Genomic DNA, 20,918 nt, shown 5'->3' with positions numbered 1-20,918 from the left:
ATGTAGGAAAGTCACTGTAAAACAAGATAAAAATTTGGAATTCGGAAACAAATGTTAGTATTAAGGACAAAGCTTTAGAAATTTGTTAGATTGATAGATAATTTTAAGGAAAACTACCTCAAAAAAGAAACACGTGCAAGGAGCCTTTATTCGAACAAATTCACTTAATGTGTTCTGTTGTTCTGAATTACATCATATAATTATGAACGACAATATCTATAAAGTAATATTTTTGTATTTTACAAGTCAAATTATCTTGGTTGTCATGACGACGTCTGCAGTTAGGTTACTCTTAACACTTAAATAATTTTATCTTCTTTTGAGCAAACAAATGATTCTTGATTAATATACTGCTAACGTGGTGCTTTCATGATGACTATTTATGTTGTAAAAAATGAATATTTGTATGATTTCGTAAGTTGCTACTAGTCCAACTGAGGTGTAGTATATACATATAATTCCCAACGTTGTTAGAATTGTCAAATTTGCAATGCAAATATATTTTGCTCGTTTATATTTTCTTAAACATGACTCTGATTCCTATGTTCTGATAAGCACAGGTTAAATTTTAACCAACTGAATTTTTCGTCCAATGTATTGTTTATATCGCTTGTATGTCAAATGATAAAGGATTGTTTGACGCTCTAAAAACGATTAAGTTACCTAACAAAAGCAACTAAATATTGCACAAAAAAATCAAAGAATTATCTACCTTTTTCAATGAATTTGGATGCTTTCTTTGTAATTTGATTTTTCTTAGCTGTTGCAGTTAATCAAAAACCAACGTTCAACTCTGAGAAAGGATGCATTTGTGATATGAAATGGATGAACAATTTTTAAAACAAAATTTGTCATATGTCACCCACTGACATGTTTTTGCAAGGATACCCACTTAAAAGTTATAGCTAGTAATCTTACTAAGACGGGTTTTTACGCGTTTTTTTATCCTACCGATAAAGTTATTCAGAGGCTTTCAGTATCTAAAGATCTAGAGAGAGAAGATCCTGTTATTCCTGAAAGTGAGTTTAACATTATTATTCATATAGTCGTTTACCATTACATAATAAATTGTGATATTATTCCTTACATATATTTGACAGATTTCATCCCCTATTGTTGGGTTATCTCCTCATTTTTTTCATGTATCTTGTAAAGACTTATGGGGACAAAATGTATTGTTTTACATAAAAGTTCATGCGGCCATTTTGTGTCAGAATGTTCTTGATATAAAATCAGATTTACTTTATTTTTAAAGCCTTTAATTGTGTTATTCTTTTAAATTAAAACTAAATAGAAAATTTCGGAGCCTTAGTAATGCCGATGCTGTTACAATTCAGTTGCTTATCTCAAAGGTAAAAACATTTGGTTATAACCATTAACACTTTGCACATCTGTACATCCATTAGTAGATGAAGAAATGTTATTTGCCAAGAAGTAGAATATCTAGATTTCTGTAGTCGAGAAATTCAATTATACAGTTGAAGAGTTAAAGAGTTGAAGAAATAATCAACCATAGTAAAACCATAATATTTTTGTCCTTTGTATATTTCCAGATCTTCGCACTTGCTAATTACGCTTTTCTCTTTGCATTTGCCTTGCAAAAACGACTAATTATGCTATACTATTTGCTGTTGCTTTCCAAGTACGCCTTGCTATGCTGCATTATTCGCACTTGCCTTCTGAGCATTCATACTTACTCTGTACTTTACGTATTTACCTTACAAGTACGACTAGTTATGCTACATTCTTCGTATTTGCCTGTCGTAATAATAATAAACTTTGACCACGCTGTATAATTCAGCGTATGAACATGAAGAAGAAATTGACACAGAAAACCTTCTTTTTCCAAAATGTGCTAATCTCTATGATAAATTATCATACAACTCATTCGTCTCAGGAAAAATCTCATACGCTGTTTTATTATTTGAGATTTACTACATTTAGGTGACACTAAATTCCCTTTTTATGAAAAGAAAATAAACATTTTTATAGACAGATACTTCCAGATGGGACTAAATCAATGTTAGAGGTTTAAAGTTAAGACTTCGGTTCAGGTATTCGATATTTTGCGTGGTATACGTCATTATTGGTATAAGTTAACGACCACTCCTTGGCTTGTCATTGAGATGTATACTGTAGTCTTTGTGGTTGTCAAATGGAGGATGATTGAAAGAGTAATCAAGAGAACCAAGGTTTTAGCGGTAATCAAAAGAATGTAATCCAGGGACATAAACCAGACATGGAAAACAGACATACACAACAAAGAACATGAAGTAACTAAAGTCATGCATACAAAGTAACAAAAGCAAATGAGCAACTCAGACTCCACTAAAAACTGGGAGCATGGACCAGGTGCACCGGTAGGGTAAGCGTCCTCTGCTTTTCTAGGAACAAATGCTCATAAAAAGTCAAGTCCGGGGTAGACAAACGAGGAAAGGATAACTATGACCCGTTGAATAAATCAGTTTTCATGGTGCAGATGGATACACCATAACGGTAGATGAAATTTGCCTCAATGGGATTTTTCTTGACGCCAACGAGTTTATTTAACGACATAATTCTAATTTAAGTAAACCCTGAAGTTTAAAAAAAAACTATAGATTAAAACGCTATATTCAAAGGTTCTATGATAAACTAGATAACCACAAGATTTCAACAATGTTGTTAGCGAGGGGCATTACAGTCTAAAGTAAACCTTTGAAAACCAAACCCTGAATATTCCAATTTTGATCCTGTCGATATTTTTACCTTATAAGTTCTCATTAATCATACATTTTACCCATATGCTTCCCGCTTCAAATATCAAGCATTTTTGGATAACTAACTATTTATCATATTGATATTGTTTGATTTTTATTTAATTTTAGTAAAGAAAATTATTTTACCTGAACTTCCATTATCCATCTTGGGATGACCGTAACGGCCGTTACGGTCATCCGCTTTACCCCATTGAATATGACCTGCTTCAAAGCTCTTTAGATCACAGCCATGGTAAAAATGTGATAAACATACGACCAAATTTCATGCAACACATAGGCTGCGTTAATTCAAAAATATGAAGAAACTAGTCATATTAGAATCTTAATTTAAAAGTCTTAGAGGGGCTCAGTTTAGACAGGTTTCACTGTATTTTGATTGCTTAGTGTGGAACATGAATGAGTCAAATAAGCCAGGTTATTAATTGTCAATTATATCTCGGTACGGAGATATCACGCATATGCATAACTATGGCAATTTATCGATGCAACATACTAAACACCCAGACATATACAACAAAGAATCTATGAATATGTTGCTTTTTGCCATTTTCTTTCACCATTAAAGGTAAATAATCATGTTGCCATTTTCTTTAGCCATTATAGGTAAATAATTCATGTTGTTTTTACGTAACAGTGATAGCATATAACAAGAGTAATCAAGGGAACCAAGGTTATAACGGTAATCAAAACAATGTAAGAAGAATAATCAACAAGATTGGGAATGTTTACTTTCATGTTTCAGTATCTGCAAACATACAGCATGTACCTTCAAAACAGAGGAACAATGCAGAACATCAGAAGTCTAGTACATGGCCAGATATTTGATCTAAATACACACCGAACACAACAGAATAAAATACAGTTACATGTAAAAATGAAGATTTAGAAACACAAGACAGCACACAAAACAACTTAAGCAATTATGAACTCGCAAGAAAAGACCCAAGATATTATCGAAGGTTAAGCATGTCATGGTCTACCAGCAGCACCCGTCACATTACATGTGGGTAAAATAAAGTCAGTATTAAGTTTTCGTTCGGTTGGTAATCCGGTTAGATGTGAAATCCAACTGCAGATAAGTCTTATCTGTGACATGAAACTTCGTATTAATCAATCAAATTTTGCCGGCGAACTGTAATGATAATATCAAGTAATGATGAATCTACCAATTTTTAATAAACTGCTTATAAGACAGTTTTCTCACTCTTGTCTGACGTAATTTGCAATGTCAAAAAAATCAATAGCACTTAAACCCTGATGTTTACAAATGTCCGGCGTCCGTCCGTCCGTCTGTCTGCCCGTCGTAAACATGTCGCACCGTAACTTGAGAACAGCTTATCCAAATTTCCTGAAACTTAATATATTTGTTTCTTATGATGGTCAAACGGTCTTTGTACTTTTTGGTGAAAATCGGATTAAAACTTTGTAAGTAACAGGACTTTGTAACTAAAATAGGGGGTTTTACATATCGAGCAATATCTCGATATACAAACGATTTATGATTTTTGCTTTAAACTTTATAGACTTGATAGTTATATTGATTTCAAGATCTGTATACATTTTGTTGGTGATTCAACATTTTATTTTAAAGTTATCAAGTTTTGTTTTGTTTTGTTTTTTGTTTTGTTTTGTTTTTTTTTGTAAAAAAGCGACATGTTTTTCACATGTCGCACCGTAACTTGAGAACAACTTTCTAGAAACTTAAAATGGTTGTTTGTTATGATGGTCAAACGGTCTATATGCGTTTTAGTAAAAAGTTTAGTTACTGGACTTTGTAATTAAAAAAGGAGTTTCATATCTCGCACCGTATCTCAAAAACTATTAATGATTATTGCATAAAACTTGACACACTTGTCAGTTACATTAATTTTAAGATCTGGATGATTTTTGGTGACGACTCTTATTTCTGAGTTATTGATTTTTTTTTAGTTTTCGTGTATAAAAAAGTTGGGTTTTTTTCACATTTCACGCTGTATTAGGGAAATTCAGGAAGCGCATTAATCTTTTGAAAATATATATGTGTGGTTGGACCGCATAAAACTGCCTTTTAACCCTCCCATACATCTATTGATGAAATAGTCCTTAGAAGAACCAATATGAGAAACTTATTTTTGAGAAACATTATACCATGAACGCTGAAACATATCGTTACTTATTTTTTCCTCTCTTTTATCAACTCCCTGTTTTATAGAACTATGAAATTTTACATGCAAAATTTTCGCTGAAAACGTCTGGGCTCTCTATAGCTGAATCATTGTTTCAATTTGGTATATAAAACACATTGATACCAATTTTTGTCGGTCTCTTTTATAAACTTTATATTTAGTCAGGATATACTTGAATGGCATCCTGTACAGACCCGTGTTATTCCAAAACATTTATTACGTTTCACAAGACGACTGGCGTATCATGCACTCGTGGCGCAACTGTTTATTTCTATCTTATTTTGTTCATCCTTAGACATCTCACAGTTTATCATTCTTATTTGTTGTGTGAATTGTTTCTATAAAGATCGATAGGGTATTAATTTATGTTATGTTCCTGTCAATCCCATCGTTACTTCATCATTTAACACTATATTCTCGTAAATTAACGGATGTTCTCACTTTGGCGACAGCATATAAACATTTAACGTAGAGCAATATTAATAAATAATGCATGCTTTTCGCAAGCTAACGATACTTTGGTCGATTTTTTGCCGAAGTTGTAAGATAAACCGCGAAATGATATAATGTTTTGCGTTTAGTAGTAATTGTTATATGCAATACATCTTGCCATATAATATAGTGCAAACAAACTTCGGAAATAGGCGTACCGTGGAAACTGCACACAAAGCATTTCCTTTTAGGTGTAATATATATTCAAACTGTGGTTGTTGTTGCTTTGATACATTTTACTGTACAACATTTTAAAACTATTTAAACCCGAACTCCATAAATTATATTTTATTTTAATTAACAGTATTCGAACTAATTTAATTATGGTAATATATGCGTACCAAAGTTTGTTCTTACCAACAATATGAATTTCTCAAATCAACATTTGTATTGTCAACGTATATAAAACTATGTTGTGTGTTCTTTATATCCACTGCATGTTGAGTATTAAAATAAATAATCATTTATTCATCGTGAGTGAGCAGACAGGTGCATTTCTTTAATCGAATGTGCGTGTCTTGTTGTTTATTAGCATCACGTTGATAGCTGGTTTGTGTCCTTTTGATAGTGAGCATATGTTATGTTGACAGTAAGTTGCGAGCAGTATGATGAAAATGAGCATTCATCATGCTGATTGCGAGTGTGTTTATTGTTTTATCATTTGGTTGTGAGCATGCATCATATTGAAAGTGAGTGTCTGCTTGATCTTGATAGTAATGGTTTGTCCGGTTGATCGTGGTGGTGCATCCTGCTTATCGTGAGCGTGCGTCATATTAATTGTTTTGTTAGCATAGTTTAAGTTAGTTACTTTAGTGTATTTGATCAATTACAATGAACCTGGTGTCAAGTCGATGTTACATCTGCCATAATTGAAAAATTCTCAGACACGGTTTTAATTTATATCCTTTCTTTCAAAATGAGTTATAATTTAAAATTTAAATACGAAAGTATTCTATCATCAAACAACGGAATTTATTTTCGTCTTTTTATTTGCTTTCAAATGCGACGAATGTATACAGTTCTTTTATCTACAACATCGTAAAATCAATGCAAGGCTCGGAACGGCTGTTTTTTTTCTGGATTTTCCTGTTTTTATCTCCCTGTAAATTACAACAAAAACAAATCAGAATTAAAATAAAATGTCGTTTGACTATGTGAATCATTAAAAGTTCATGAATAATCTATTCATCCAATCTTTCATCAAGAGTCATGCAGAGAACCAGCATAATGTAAACTGTAGAAAATCAGCTTCAATACTTGTAAATATAGAGCATACGTAAAATGAAGACAAAAGTGTCATATTCAAAGTATCTAAACCCGCCACAGAGTCTTGTATTATATTATGAGTGTTCACCATATGTTCATAGGCACCGACGTCCGTGTTGATAATCAAGTGGTTTTCATTTTGACTTTGCTATATCATTTTCTAGTTGAGACATGACTTTGATAACTTACTTTATGTGAGAATTATATTATATTATTTAATTTTTTTTTTAACGAGATCGAGGGAGTTTCTCATGCTTATCTCGTCGAGCGGCTTTTGCTAGACGAGATGAGCATGAGAAACTCCCACGAGTTGAAAAAATATTTAATAACCTGTTTATCGCTTTTTGCTGAATTGTAATGTATTAGTTTTCTTCTAGTTTTAGTTTTCCTGACCTAAATATGTAAGTTTTATAAGGTTACAGACCACCAATTCAACCAATGAGCATTTGGAACGTACGCAAAAATAGTCCTACGCAGAAATTACCCCTGTCCCTCATAGTGCTGTGAAAAAAGTTCTTATCTTGTTTAAACCATTTAAGCAGTTTCTGAAAGGAAAAACAGTTCTGTATATTTTATAGGTGCATTTTGCTTCCTGTGATGTAAAGCCTAATCTCCATAATGATTTCTAAATATACCCCTATCTTGTGAAAACACTGGGATTTCCAATGCTATTTATAGACACTTCACTTCCGGTGACCAGTACTGTACTGCAAGTCTGCTAATCCCACATGCCATTCTGAGGATTGTGAGCTGACATATGTAGAATCATGCTGATATATAGTCCTCTGCAGGTTAAAGTTAAGGTAAAGTCCAGAGAAGCCATTGAATATTGTGAAATTTGCATAGAAGCCTATGGGAAGTGGAATTAGTGGTTTCTAACTGCTATTTTTCGGCGACATGCTACGTGACGTCATGTGTGTTCGGCAGCTGTGATGCACATCATTTGAAAAAAAAATCGGTCAACTATGACGGTCGTGTTTAAAATTTGTGGAATAATTTTGGGATTTATTCATTATAATCGGGTAAGTTTCTATATTTAAAAGTTTTCCATTGTAGACTAGAAAATATTGCCGCAAATTAGCCATTATTTCATACGCAGTAAACAAACAGACGGTTATTTGGGTCGTCAAATATTCCTACGCTGTTGCTTGTATGTCACGCGAGGACATAAAAACTAGCGATAATTTTCATTCTCACTCGACTGGCGTGAGATTGGAAATTATCGTATAGCAAGTTCAAAGGGATTTTAAACAAAATAGCGATAATATTGTATGCCATATAGTATAAAGCAGAAGCAAAGATTTTTTTTTCATGGAGAGAAAGTAATGTCAAATGATGCTCAAAGCTGACGTTCCGCCTACTATAGTGTAGAAATATGCTTCACTTGATAGCCATGACAGATTATACGGCTACTACGGTCAACAATATTTCTGAATTGCAGCATACCGTACAGTGTTACCTTATCGTAGTTAATCCGTGTGAACATGGCGGACCTTGTATACGCATCCGTCAATTTATCATATGGATATATCTTAGTTGCAGTTGTCGCTAGCATCGATAGCAAAGCAATTCGCTACATCGTGGTCCTTTTAGTTTTTAGAGGCTTTAACGATTAATTAGAAGTAATAATTCATTTAGATCAATCTAAGTTTTGATCATGACCTTGTTACGGCTTGTATTTTTTATGTGTATATTTCGTATTCTGTATTTTTGTGCAAAATCCAGAATGGCGCCCAACTAAATTGCTTAAAATTCCAACAACAACAATTATGATAAGTAAATCTATATTGCTTTGAATGGTATTGATATAAAATGTGTGTGTGTGTGTGTGTGTGTTTTCTTTGTAATAGTGTCCTCTGATTCAAATTATGTTACCATATATTCAATGCTTCCCTAGAACACTAACCAGCATATACTTTTTGTATTTGACATGCTCTTGACTATTTCTACCTAAATAATCTTTGCGTTGGTTTACTATTGCATTTATACTGTTTGCGGAAATGCCTAACAGAGTAAATTTCATGTTTAATACATGTTTCATGAGGAAAAACAATGATCCAGATCATTTCGTATTCCAATTCCGTACAATTTAATACAGTTCTCGTTTCCATATCCGATACTTTAATTACTTTCCTTGATTCGTCTTTTACAGCCTGATTGAAATACAAAGCATTAATTTTCAAGTCATGAATTATACATATCACACCAAACATTTTCATCGCATTTAAAAACCTTACATCCATCAAGGAACATTTCAAATCGTGATAAACGCAGTTTTCAGGAATATTGTTCATAATTAATGCTATATGTTGACAGTATTGATAGCGGTTTCTCTACGAAAATGCTAGATATTGGTACTATATATGCCGTATTTCTTTCACATTTGGGATTATTTTGGTTCCAGCAACGCATGTTAGTTCACGCTACTGAAGTGATTGTTACAACACCGTGAATAATGGATTGATGAAGCTGCATGTATCTGTATCTGTTATCAGGAGCACATCGATTGTTTCGAATCAATGACAGGACTTTACCTTTCGAGTTATTAACCTGTTCGTCTATTCCATTAGTGTCTTTAATGACGAATTTCATACGATGCTATCTTCATGACAAAAAGAACGTCTTTAGAGATCTTGACTATCTATACTTGTTGATATAATAGAAAAAAGCAAAAAAGGACATTTTTAGCGTGGACATCTGGTCGCTTTAAGGAATAGTCATCGTTAGTTCAATTGTTATGTTTAGCGAAACGGTTGAGATTTTCTTTCACGTCTTAAAAGGATACAAACTAGGCTGAAAGAATTGAGTTTATGTCTGTATGGAGATTCGATTTGGTTGTATTCCAATCAAAAGAGTTGTGTTTCAATCCCAATGTTTAGTTGACACAATCACTGGAAAGACGACGGTGTCATTTACCGAATGGATTCATTAGACCGAATGGTGCTAGACTCTATTATTAACTCACCGTACTTTGTTGTAATTATCACTACTGTCAACACGTGTCTTTTATGATACTGATGGTCAGTAAATCTAGAAGAGAAAATTGATGTGAAATTTATTTGTACACAGAATTGGATACATATGCACGAACATATGGGGTTCTTTTATTCCGATGTTGAACATTCTGATGAGCAGTTTTTTAAGGTATGGTCTTTCGTTTCTTTCCATGATTACTATTTTCTATTTTTTATGATATAATCAAGTACCAATATGGAATGGAAAAGAAACATATGTTTAACTTTTTGTCAAGACTACTTTCTTTTTAATAATGTTCGGCTGCTGAAAAGTATTTTTTTATCTTTTATACAATTGATTGTACCTTTTTATACAAGTAGTTCTTGAAATATATATATATATATAAAAAACTTTTCGTTTTCAATAATTATATCTGAGAGTTTTTTCTTAATTCCATACCTTTATTAATTTTTATACATGCTAATTTGTAGCCTAAAATTTTACATCCTGAAGTAAAAGTTGGTTTATTACGTTTTCTCATATACAGTTTGATTCATTCCAATGGCGGATATGTGTCCAGTGTTTTTATTTTACTTTACATTTGAAATCCTGAATCCTGAAGTTGCTTGTAAATATTAATATATCTGTCAGTTGTACTTACGTTTTCATTTATCAAATTCTTTCTGTGATGATTTGTAACAACTGTTTTTATGTGATTTCCATTTATAGAACTTGACCTTTGACCTGGAATGTTCATTCTCACATAAGTGTATTTGATTTCATACATGCGTCTTTATTGTATGCAATGCTTTTGTACTAATATGGCAAGAAACACACATCATATAAAAGAAACATCACAGAATTTGAATTGAATAGAAAAACTCTGCCGTTGCCAATGTATGCGCTATGTGCTCTGGTAGGGTATGATTTAAGTGCTATTTTTATAAGCTTCAAAGATAGTTATACGTCTTTGTGATGGCAATATCACATGATTCACGTAAGCTGTTAAGACTTATACCCTAAGGCTTGGGATGGTTAAAAAAATCCGGACTTCCGTATTTTTTTTTCACTTCAATGGGGAAAAGCGATACAAAAGCGCCCGCTTTGTCATCTTATCAATTTCTATTAGCACCTTATTTTTATGTTATGTGGTATATATATATTGGATGCAGTTTATGTGAATTCCTTTATCAAGTTAATTCATTATTTAGCAGTGATGCGAATAAAAAACACACACAAAAAAACTCATACATGTAACATCAATGACTCACTTAAGTGATATACCTTACCCAACTGAGTTAATCAATATACTATTACAAACTAATTATTTTCAGTATTGCATAATTACCTTTCGAACAATTTCCGTTTTTTGTTTTGTTTTTTTTTTTTTTGTTTTTTTTGGGTTTTTTTTTTCAAGGTAGAATTTATCAATTAGCCGGGTTAAATGAGCATGCTGCATGATGTGTAATGCGACTATTTTTGTGCTAGGGTCTACTTGGCTGGCGCAATTATCCCAAAATAAATATGCATTGAGCACGTCCATACGATTTAGCCAAACTGAAAAAAAAAGTTACTGATCTAACAAATAAAAAAAGACGACATTTTCCACCATTTTAATAAATTAGTTGTATCATATTAGTAATTGACAACAATAATCAACTAAAATTAAGTAATATTAGCTGAAACAATTGCATTGGATGTGTATTATTCCGCTGTGATTTCCTTTCGAATATTGTCTAAATTTTATTATATTAGTTCCGTATTTTCGTTATTACCCTTCATTCATTAGCTTAAAGAAATATTGCTGAATAATAGTCAACAAATAGATTAATAATAGGGTAATTAATTGGAAAGAGTGGATAACCAAAATATGATCACGAGTGCCGAAGAACGCCTAGGTTTAACGAGTGTGCTGAAGTTCAGTGCGCGGAAGTTCCGCACACTCGTTAAATCTAGGCGTTCTTCGGCACTCGTGATAACAATTAGGTTATTCACTTTTTCTAATTAATTATACTATTATTCTTCGCGGATAACTGTCCAATAAGACACAATTTTCTTGACTGATAAAACTTTGCAAACTCCGAACAACGTCGAAATTCACTCTAGACGATGTACAGCCAGCCCTCTCAGAAAATGCAAGACTTGCAAAGTCGAGAAAGAGTGAATGATTTTACGCGACGCTATCCGATTGTTCAACGACGTTTGATTTGAATAATATCCGAGAATTTCGAAAGGCTTGTCTACAGTGGTTAGTAAGAGAGGAAACGAAAGATCTGCCGATGCGTGGAGCTTTAAAACTTTATATATATCTTCACTACAGTCAAACTACGTGTAATATCAAACGGCATTTTTAATACTTTTTCAACAGGTTGATATATTGTAACTGGTATATGCCTTGTCTTGCGAGGACAATACTTACCAGGAGAAATATAAATCTTCTGTGATTTAATCCCAGTACAATATCGTTATGGACAGTTGCCATAACAGGATCACAGTACAGACAGTGGCAATTGTGCATTAGATATGTTCGAGATCTACTCTTATTATTTTCAAACCCAGTCTTTTCCACTGCAGCGATGATGGTTTCTTTATAGCCTTGTCTGGTCTTTCTGTCCTTTTTCGTTTGTTCTTTTGATACTGCTTTACATAGACTTTTCAAATTTCTGTTTTTGTTTCGTTTTATTTGTTTTTCGGTTATTAAGTCTACAACCGAAAAAACAAAATTGACGTGTTTGGCGTTTTAAATTTTCTTATTGTGCTTTAATATCATTTATTTAAACTATATCCCTAAAACGGTGATATACCGAAGTCCTATAAATTCTTTCTACAAAAAACAAACCCAAAACGTTCAAAAAGCATTTCAAACTAAATGCCGTGTTTACATTGTTACCCAAAGGAATAAAACAACTTCCATTTTATCCCATCCTATGTTTCTTTAGCTGAATTGTATAATATCAATTTGTAGTTAAATTTGTCCAAGACATTAAGAATTTTTACTGCGACACAAGTGCATATTACACCTGATAAAGATTTCAAATAAATGGTATTTATCACAACCTTCTGAGTTGCATTGATGTATTTCCTTGGGGAGTGTTAAAATCAGACATCAAACATAGTTTATATAGGTATTATTAATATAGTTTTTCTTCATTTTAGAAATAAATCGTGATGATGTGGGACTTTCATTTTCTATTTTTAGGTACATATTTATGTAAGAGTCAGGCAGATGGTGGTTCATTTTAGTTTTTTTTATACTCAACTCGAATGGATAGTGAGTTTCTCTTTTAGTTTGTCTACAGTTAAATGTTTTTGATGCTCGGTTTTATTGCTGAAATGTATTTTATACACCTAGAAAATATTAATGCTGTTTGAAAATTAAAGAGCTGGGATAGCGTGGTAGTGAGAGATGAATTTTATAAGGTTATGTAGGAACAAGTAGAAATGGTAGAAAAAATTCACTAAATTCCAAATTATTTATTACAAACCGTATTGGCATTGTGTTATATATTTGTATGCATATTGGTGTACAAGACGATACATCTGCTTTTGGAATTTAACTCTGGCACGTTGTGTACAGAACAGTAGCTATATAATACCAATTTACGTGGTCTGTACTTTTATCTATTTTGTTTTTTTTTTAATTACATTTATTAATATTGTTTGCGCGTTCATTTGTGTGTCAAATCTTAATTAAGCATTTGGTAGTTCGTTTGAATTCTGTGAACATTTTCCTTTCAGTTGCAATATATATGAATGTGTTGTTCTTTTTGTGTGTGTGTGTGTGTATGTAAATTTGAAACACGTAATATTATCTCCTTCAATTAATCCTATTACAATTACAGTCAGTGCGCTGGTACTTTATATATTTCTTTTGATCGCATATGCATATAGTCTATAAGGGGTATCTAACTTCCACTTGACAAGACTATAAGGGGCTATTTTATATTCAAGGATGCTTTGATAAAATCTTTGATCATAAAGTTTCTTTTTGCTGCAGTTTTTTGTTTGAATACATTTTCCACCCTGTGCTTTTATAAATCGACCGATGTGATGGAGCTGCTCGATGTCCTTTCGTACTTATTTTCGGTAGTGAGGTAGTACCTGACTGGAGGTCATTGGTCTATTAAACACTGAGGTTTCGAGTCCTGCGGGAGGCCGCAATAATAATTTCACGTTAAGACCTACCGTCGGTTTGGATGTTTAATGAGTTTAAACATGGACCTTGCGGATTTTATTACCCAAATAAAAATCTTCAGATTTGCGAGGTCGGAATGATCACACTAGATCCCTGAATAGGAAATATGAGATGTTTCTAAGAGTTTTTTCTCGCTTTCCTATGTTCCAAATGACGAAAAATTGAAAATAAAATTTGCATATATCGGAAACCTCACTGACAGACAAGATGTTTAGTGATAAGATCGCGTAAAGGTGATTTAACGTTGTTCTTGGAAATAAGTACGTGTTTTTGCAATAAGGTTTGTCTCGGTTTCTATAGTAAGACTTCATTTATTCATTTAGGTGCCTCATCGTGTCAAGTTGACTCTACAACATAGCGCTAGTACCCAATTTTCCAAAATGTCACTTATCTTATGGCTTCTGTCTGTGTTGAAAGATAGTCTTAATCAACTTTAGCTTATTGTTTGTATCTAATACTTTTATACCAATAATGAAATGTTTTAAGTTGCTTATGCTTAATAATATAATAACCTCTCCTCGTAGAGAGTTAGTAATAGGAGTGAAAAAAAGTTTGACGCAATTTTTTTTCTTTCTAGTATGTTGTGTGTTAAGAAATTGGTCAGAATGTTGTAAGGCTTTGGCCGGTCGGCTTGACAGGTGTATTAGGGAATTCTTTTTTACTAAAAGGTCTGATAAACAAACGTCATAATTAATTTAGCGAAGCAATCATTCTCCGTTAGTTTTGCTGAAAAGTAGGTCGAGGAATACTCCAGCAATAGTATAGGTTGTCTGAAAAGCTATTTTTTGTTTTTGTTTTTGTTTTTTGTTTGTTTGTTTGTTTTAATTGTTTTATTTTATTTCATTTTATTTCATTTTATCATATTTTATTTTATTTCATTTTATTTTATTGGTTTCTAGGACCTGATATTTAACCCCTCACTTTGCAGGAGTAGGCAGGGGCAAACTTTATGCCATAATACCATGATCATTGTTGTCAATGTTGTTGATCGGAAATAAAAATGACAAGTACATAATATAGAGGATTCTACTGCTCCTCTTAATGCCAATGTGACCTTGATAACAATTCTGAAGGTATAAGGAATGTAATTTAGAAACAACTGTGCTCGCATTAAATACACGGATATGATGATAATGTGGGATCAGTGATATGCTGATAGGCATGTTAAATATAGGATTTCGTAAATTACACACGGATATGCTGACAGGCAAAGTAAAAAAGAAAACGCACTATATTTTATACCCTCCATGTTTTGACGTACATCCGCTCAGGGATATGCAATGCAATACTGGTACTTGTTAATTGTAGGATTATTACCGTTTTGTTCTGTAAATTTAATGCTTAAAGGGATGGTTAGATAACGGCTTTAATAAAATACACACTGATGATCACCGCAACGACGTTTCCCCACCCAGGAAATTTACAACCCTGTAAAGGTCCCTGTTCAGTTATATTTAAAGAATCAATTCATAGGCGAATCCTGGGAGCCCGGATGGCTCCTGCCTATGCTGAAAAATCAAGTATATTGTAAAGAAAATCATTGGAATTAACTGGAGCAGGTCTCCTCTTCGGCCACTCAGTCCCCCCTTTGGAATTTCAAGCTCAGCATCAGCACGGCATTATTAACTTATTAAGGTGCATGTAAATCATACCTCTCTGTAGTAAACTTACGTCATAAATGGTGACGTATGAAGACAGAATCTTATAGTACATGTCCCTGGTGAATAGAATGGTCATCAAGAAATTTGAAAATACTTTTGATTAGAAAAATCAACTGACAAAAAAGTATAGGATCTGCTTTAGTAATGCTGGTCAAAAGCATTACAGAAATTATTTTTTGTATTAAAACTTTGAATTGAGTATTTTTATCTGATACACAGGGACTTGTAGTTATTCGGGTTGCATATTTGATCCCTTGCGCCTGATATAAAAACTTTTTTTCCAAAATTTATTTCCAAGTTCAATTTATACTGTTTTCAAAATGTTGTTATAGGTTATTTCTATATAAAACTGATATTTTGATAGGGCAAACAATAACGTAAAGCAAACCTGAAAAATGATTTAATTTGTCTTATTGGGGAAAAATGGCATTTCTTGTGCAGTTTTGTCTGTACTTTATTTTTGGTCCTTAGATATGTACTAGTTAAAATTTCGCGCCAAATGGTAGAAGGGGAGATAACTATTTTGTTTTTGTTAGTGAACGTCACCACGTTGAGGATGGTTAGCAGTCTGCATCCCTTTATTTTGTACAATGGAGTAAACTAAAACAAAAGAAACATGGGAAAGGATAGAAATGGTGCAGTGAATGACAATAATGGCTCAGTCAGGAGAGGACCGAAGAGACAGGGCTCTACAGAGCTTTATGATATGTCCACTAAGGTACGGAATGATGGACAGATTGTACAATTGCGGTGTACGGGCTATACAAATGTACAGCCTTGTGTGGGTAAAATTTCAATGATCTACTAACTGAGAACCATATGCATTTCTGAACTTCTCTCGGAAGTACTTAGTGAGGTATACATTTTGTAATTATTCATAATGATTTTTCTCTATTCAGCATGTTCATCACATTGTCACCTGTGCCCGTCAGTCTGTGACTCGTGTCTATACTGAACAGTAATCTGGATATCCAAAATGACTTTGTAACCTGTACCTGTTCTCTTTTTTGAACATTTCTGTCCTTCAAAATCTAGGTGTAATTAGATGAGGCTTTGTGTATTTTTTATATTCACGTATATTGTACTTGTAGTTATATGTACATTTGTGATCTATCTAGAATCCTGCATCACTGTCCTGCATATGGTTCGTAATCACACTTGCAGCTACATGTACATTTGTACATGTATGTTCTTTGTATTTTCAATTCTTCTACTAAAAATGTTTTTAAGAGTTACATGTAATGTAAGCAATTGAAAATTGTCATTTTTATATTTTAAGATACATTTATGTGCATTGTACATAAACATTTACTTGTATCAATCATAACAAATGGATTTACTATTTCATACTATACTTTGTAGCTTCCAGTTGAATTTATTTCACGCAAAGTAGAGATCTTTACTGGAAATTGCTTAAACTAAGTTTAAAAAAAATAAAAAGAAAATAAATTATTGAGTGGTGCACCACTTTGTTGGTGTTCGGTCAGGGTACATGTTAAAAATGTCTCTTTCTGTACTGTAACAGATCTCTACTATGATCTCTACTTTGTTGCTTTAATACTGAATTGTGTATAGTTGGCAGTCACTCATCTCCTCCTTAAAGTACAAATGTACAGCACAAAGTAAATAGCACTTGAAGGGAATTGAATTTATACTTGGAGCATAATATATTATGTCATCATGGAGAGAAGCTTCCTTTTGTACTGCATGTACATGTACATTTGTACACATACAAAATGTACATTTGTATGTTGTTTTTTTTTTGTGTTTTCCCTACATCTGGATGGGAAAATTATGTTCTTCTTTATACATGTACATGTAAGTTGTTTGTAACATTGATAATATTTTGAAAATGGGAGAAATCCATTCACAGAAATTTCTTCTGCTTTACATTCTGTTGTGTTTTATATGAATTCAGAGTAGAGTGCTTGTATAAAAGTGGGGCAAAAAGGTCAAATTTGAAATATTGTGTTTCTTCTTATTCCACTGGCTACGAAATGAACTTACATATAGCCAGTAACACTTAATAAAGATATTTTATTGCTAAACCTGTACATGTAAATTTACAAGTCAATAAAATTTTGATAACTGACTTAACAATAACAAGTTTTGTGGAATTATTAACATTCAATGAATGAGATGGAGGAAAAATATACTTTTTTTACCCACCTACATTTTTTACATGTTCATGTTCAAAACATATGAAATGGAACTGGTTACTGTTGATTTGTACAAGTAATTTCTTTATTGCCTCAATACTGAATTGTGTGTAGTTGGCAGTCACTCAGCTCCTCAAAAAAGTGCAAAGCATACTTGTAGGTATATAGAGAATAGAGTGACTTTGGTTGGCTTATACATGTATGTTATAAATGTACACTATTATGTGTCAGAGGAAAATGTCATGTTTAATCAGGCTTTTTGTACAGTGTAAATTTACAAAGTTTAGGAGTACAGGTACATATACAGCGTACATTTATAGAAAATTGCACTGTCACTAATATCCTTTTAAAATATCCAATCTTAGTCCTTGTTTATACATTGTATCCCAAGTTCATTCTCTTAAACTATAGGTGTAATGAATTGTATTCATAGGCATGTACATGTACAATGTAATTATACAAAAATGTACTCCCACATTATACATGTTCATTTAATTGACATGGAATCAAGACTTGTGCAATAAGAAAGAATAAAAATAAATAAAGTTGGATAACGAATCATGGCATGTACACATGTACATGTACACTGCTATCAACCAAAATTTTAATTTCTCCACTCTTCACAGTGGAGTCACTCATTTCCTCCACTGTGACTCCACCAAAGTAAAAACCAGGATAAAATTGCCAAATTTCAATAGTTCTCAATATTTTTTTCTACCCTTTACAGAAATGTTATTAAACTACTAGAACCATAAAATATATCTTGGCATAAAGAAGTTAATTACAGACAATTTTGGAAATGGTGACTCCACTGTGGAGATTGGAGAAATTAAATTTGTGTTGACAGTAGTGTATATGAACATATAATGTATTAGATCAAAAGTTGGAAATCTGTGACGTCTTGTAATAGTGCGTCAACTGTCACAAATTTTAGCTATTATCACATATTTACAAGGTATTCATTTAAATTACACTAATAGATTCAAATTGAAGATAATGTAATGTACATCATATATATTTCACAGTCACCTTAGGTAGAAAGTTTAAATTTTGTTCATCCATGCGTGGGTGTTCATTTCAGTACAGTGTTTATACTTGATTTATGTTATAACTGAAGAAGAACATTTTTAATCTTTTAAAAGGATTAAATTAAATTGATTTCTTTCAATCTATCATGTCTCCATGTAACCTTAAAGTAATGAAAATAACTCAATCATTGTATTGGTGTATGTATTCATGATGTTTGAACAAGTGTTTTTATGAGGTTAATTTATACACTTGCTGTATAAGCAGATATTTTGTCAGTGCTTTGAAATGTATGTTGATGTGTTCTTGCAAAATAGGTTATATTTGATTTGGAATCTTATAAATACAGAGCTGAATTACATGTACATTTGTACATTGTACTTTTGTATATGTAGCTTCCAATAATGGGCTTTTAATGACCATCATTTTGACAGAGTCCTAGATGCTGTTTAAACTGAGAGTCAAACAATCATGTATACATTTACATGTACAAAATGTACATACATTTGTATAGTGACAGAGTTCTCCACATAAATTTGAAATACAATGTACTTGTACATGTAGCACAGAATTTGTTGGCAATTACATATTTCACCCAATAGCACATTTCTCCTTGATTACAAAAGATAATTTCAGGTAGTAGAGTCACAACAAAGCACAGTATTATATTAGCCTGTGGAGAATACTGTTTTTGCTCCAAACTCTTCCAAAAAATACATTGTTTTATGTTTTGTAGTTCAGTAAATTTTCTAACTCCTTATACATGTACATTGTGCATGTTCTGTAACTGATGCAAATTTTATGCTGTAGCCAAAATAGCAGGTGTTGTATGATCTTTGGTGATACTTTTTATTGCAAAGGAGAAACTATATACATGTATCTTGTTTATACCCTGTAAGAATAATGATTTACATGTAGATTAATTGTGATCCTTTTGTTAAAGCATTTTAGTCATCAGTTCATGGGTTTGTCAATTACTTTTAGGACTCTGCATGATACAAGTACATTTCAATATGTTTAAACAGAGATATCGTTGATCTTACTTCAAAACTACCCTATCCTCTTTTGATTTGAAAATTTTTTTGTTGAAGTTGGGAAGTATTAAAAAAGTTAAAACTGTTAATCATAGAGAGGACAACTGGAGACAGTCTTTAGCAGTTTATCTGAGCAATTTTGGCACAGAAACACCATTTCCTTTACTTTGACTACTACAGCGTACATGTAATCGGGAAATAATCTATCGAATTTGGGATTTGTTTTGAGCCATTGGTTGTTTGTAAGGAGAAACAACTTTTTTTCTTTTGGAGATAATTTAGAGGGAGAAAAATCACAGGGGATAGTAATAAAAGATAAATCACTTAACAAATGTTTGATCATAACATGAAAGTTTTTCACTTTAAGATTTTGGTATGCTGGGGTATCGTTGCTCATCAGGTCACATTTCCCTTTTTCACTGTCAGCTAAAATGGAGATATTAAAATTCCCTTTCACATTCATTCAGTAATCTTGACATTTTTTCGTTTATTCTGACTGTAATTTATATTGCAGGTGATGTTGATCGGAGACAGTGGTGTGGGAAAGACTTGTATACTTGTCAGATTTAAAGACGGAGCTTTTTTATCGGGAAGTTTTATATCCACTGTTGGTATTGACTTCAGGGTATGTCAGCTTTTCCTGAGGATTCCTGTCTGGATCATGACAGATACATATATTAATGGTCTTGTACTTGTACATGTACATGTACAAGCAACTGAGTTCTTGATTTATTATATATCTTTATCAAAACATTTTTATCTATTTCACTAATACATTACACATGTATAAATGTACCAGGCTTAACACATCTGAAAGAGATACATTTGTACATGTGTAGACTGTTTTTTTTTCTTAGCCCTACTAAACTAATATCAGTCACAAGCTTCAGGTAAGTCACTAAAGGTATAGACTGGTATCCTTATTGGTACCAAATAGGTTAACATGGACATGGATATACACTTTGCATTCTGTACAGATTCAAATGCATGTACAATGTACATGTACACTTCTGCATCATGAAAGCACCACTTTCCCTTTTTTAATTATATCAGTTACAACCTTTTATATTGATTATAATGTTGTGAATGCTATTTCAAGCAAGGAATCACTAATCTGAGTTCATACTTCTTCATTTCCAGAACAAAGTTGTTGATGTAGAAGGAACTAAAGTCAAGTTGCAGGTCAGTATACTACATGTACATGTA

At 32.5% G+C, this 20,918-nt stretch overlaps 1 protein-coding gene across 6 annotated transcripts in view; it reads left to right on the top strand.

The window, feature by feature from the left end:
* The window catches only part of LOC148619894 (ras-related protein Rab-26-like), a 72,100-nt gene that overhangs the window by 28,078 nt on the left and 23,104 nt on the right, over nucleotides 1-20,918 (top strand). For 3 of the 6 annotated variants that reach the window (XM_088580294.1, XM_088580291.1, XM_088580293.1), the window contains exon 3: nucleotides 20,853-20,894. In XM_088580294.1, coding sequence (XP_088436420.1) covers nucleotides 20,853-20,894 — 42 coding nt within the window. Of the gene's footprint in view, nucleotides 1-8,980; nucleotides 9,827-16,006; nucleotides 16,212-20,226; nucleotides 20,338-20,852; nucleotides 20,895-20,918 lie in introns of those variants that run through there. The other 3 variants (XM_088580289.1, XM_088580290.1, XM_088580292.1) reach the window with 2 other exon arrangements.

This window comes from Perna viridis, chromosome 4 (genome assembly GCF_037379345.1).
Source record: "Perna viridis isolate PV_CMFRI_1.1 ecotype Kerala chromosome 4, ASM3737934v1, whole genome shotgun sequence".
Taxonomy (NCBI): Eukaryota; Metazoa; Mollusca; class Bivalvia; order Mytilida; family Mytilidae; genus Perna; species Perna viridis.
This window is presented reverse-complemented; position numbering and strand designations above follow the sequence as displayed.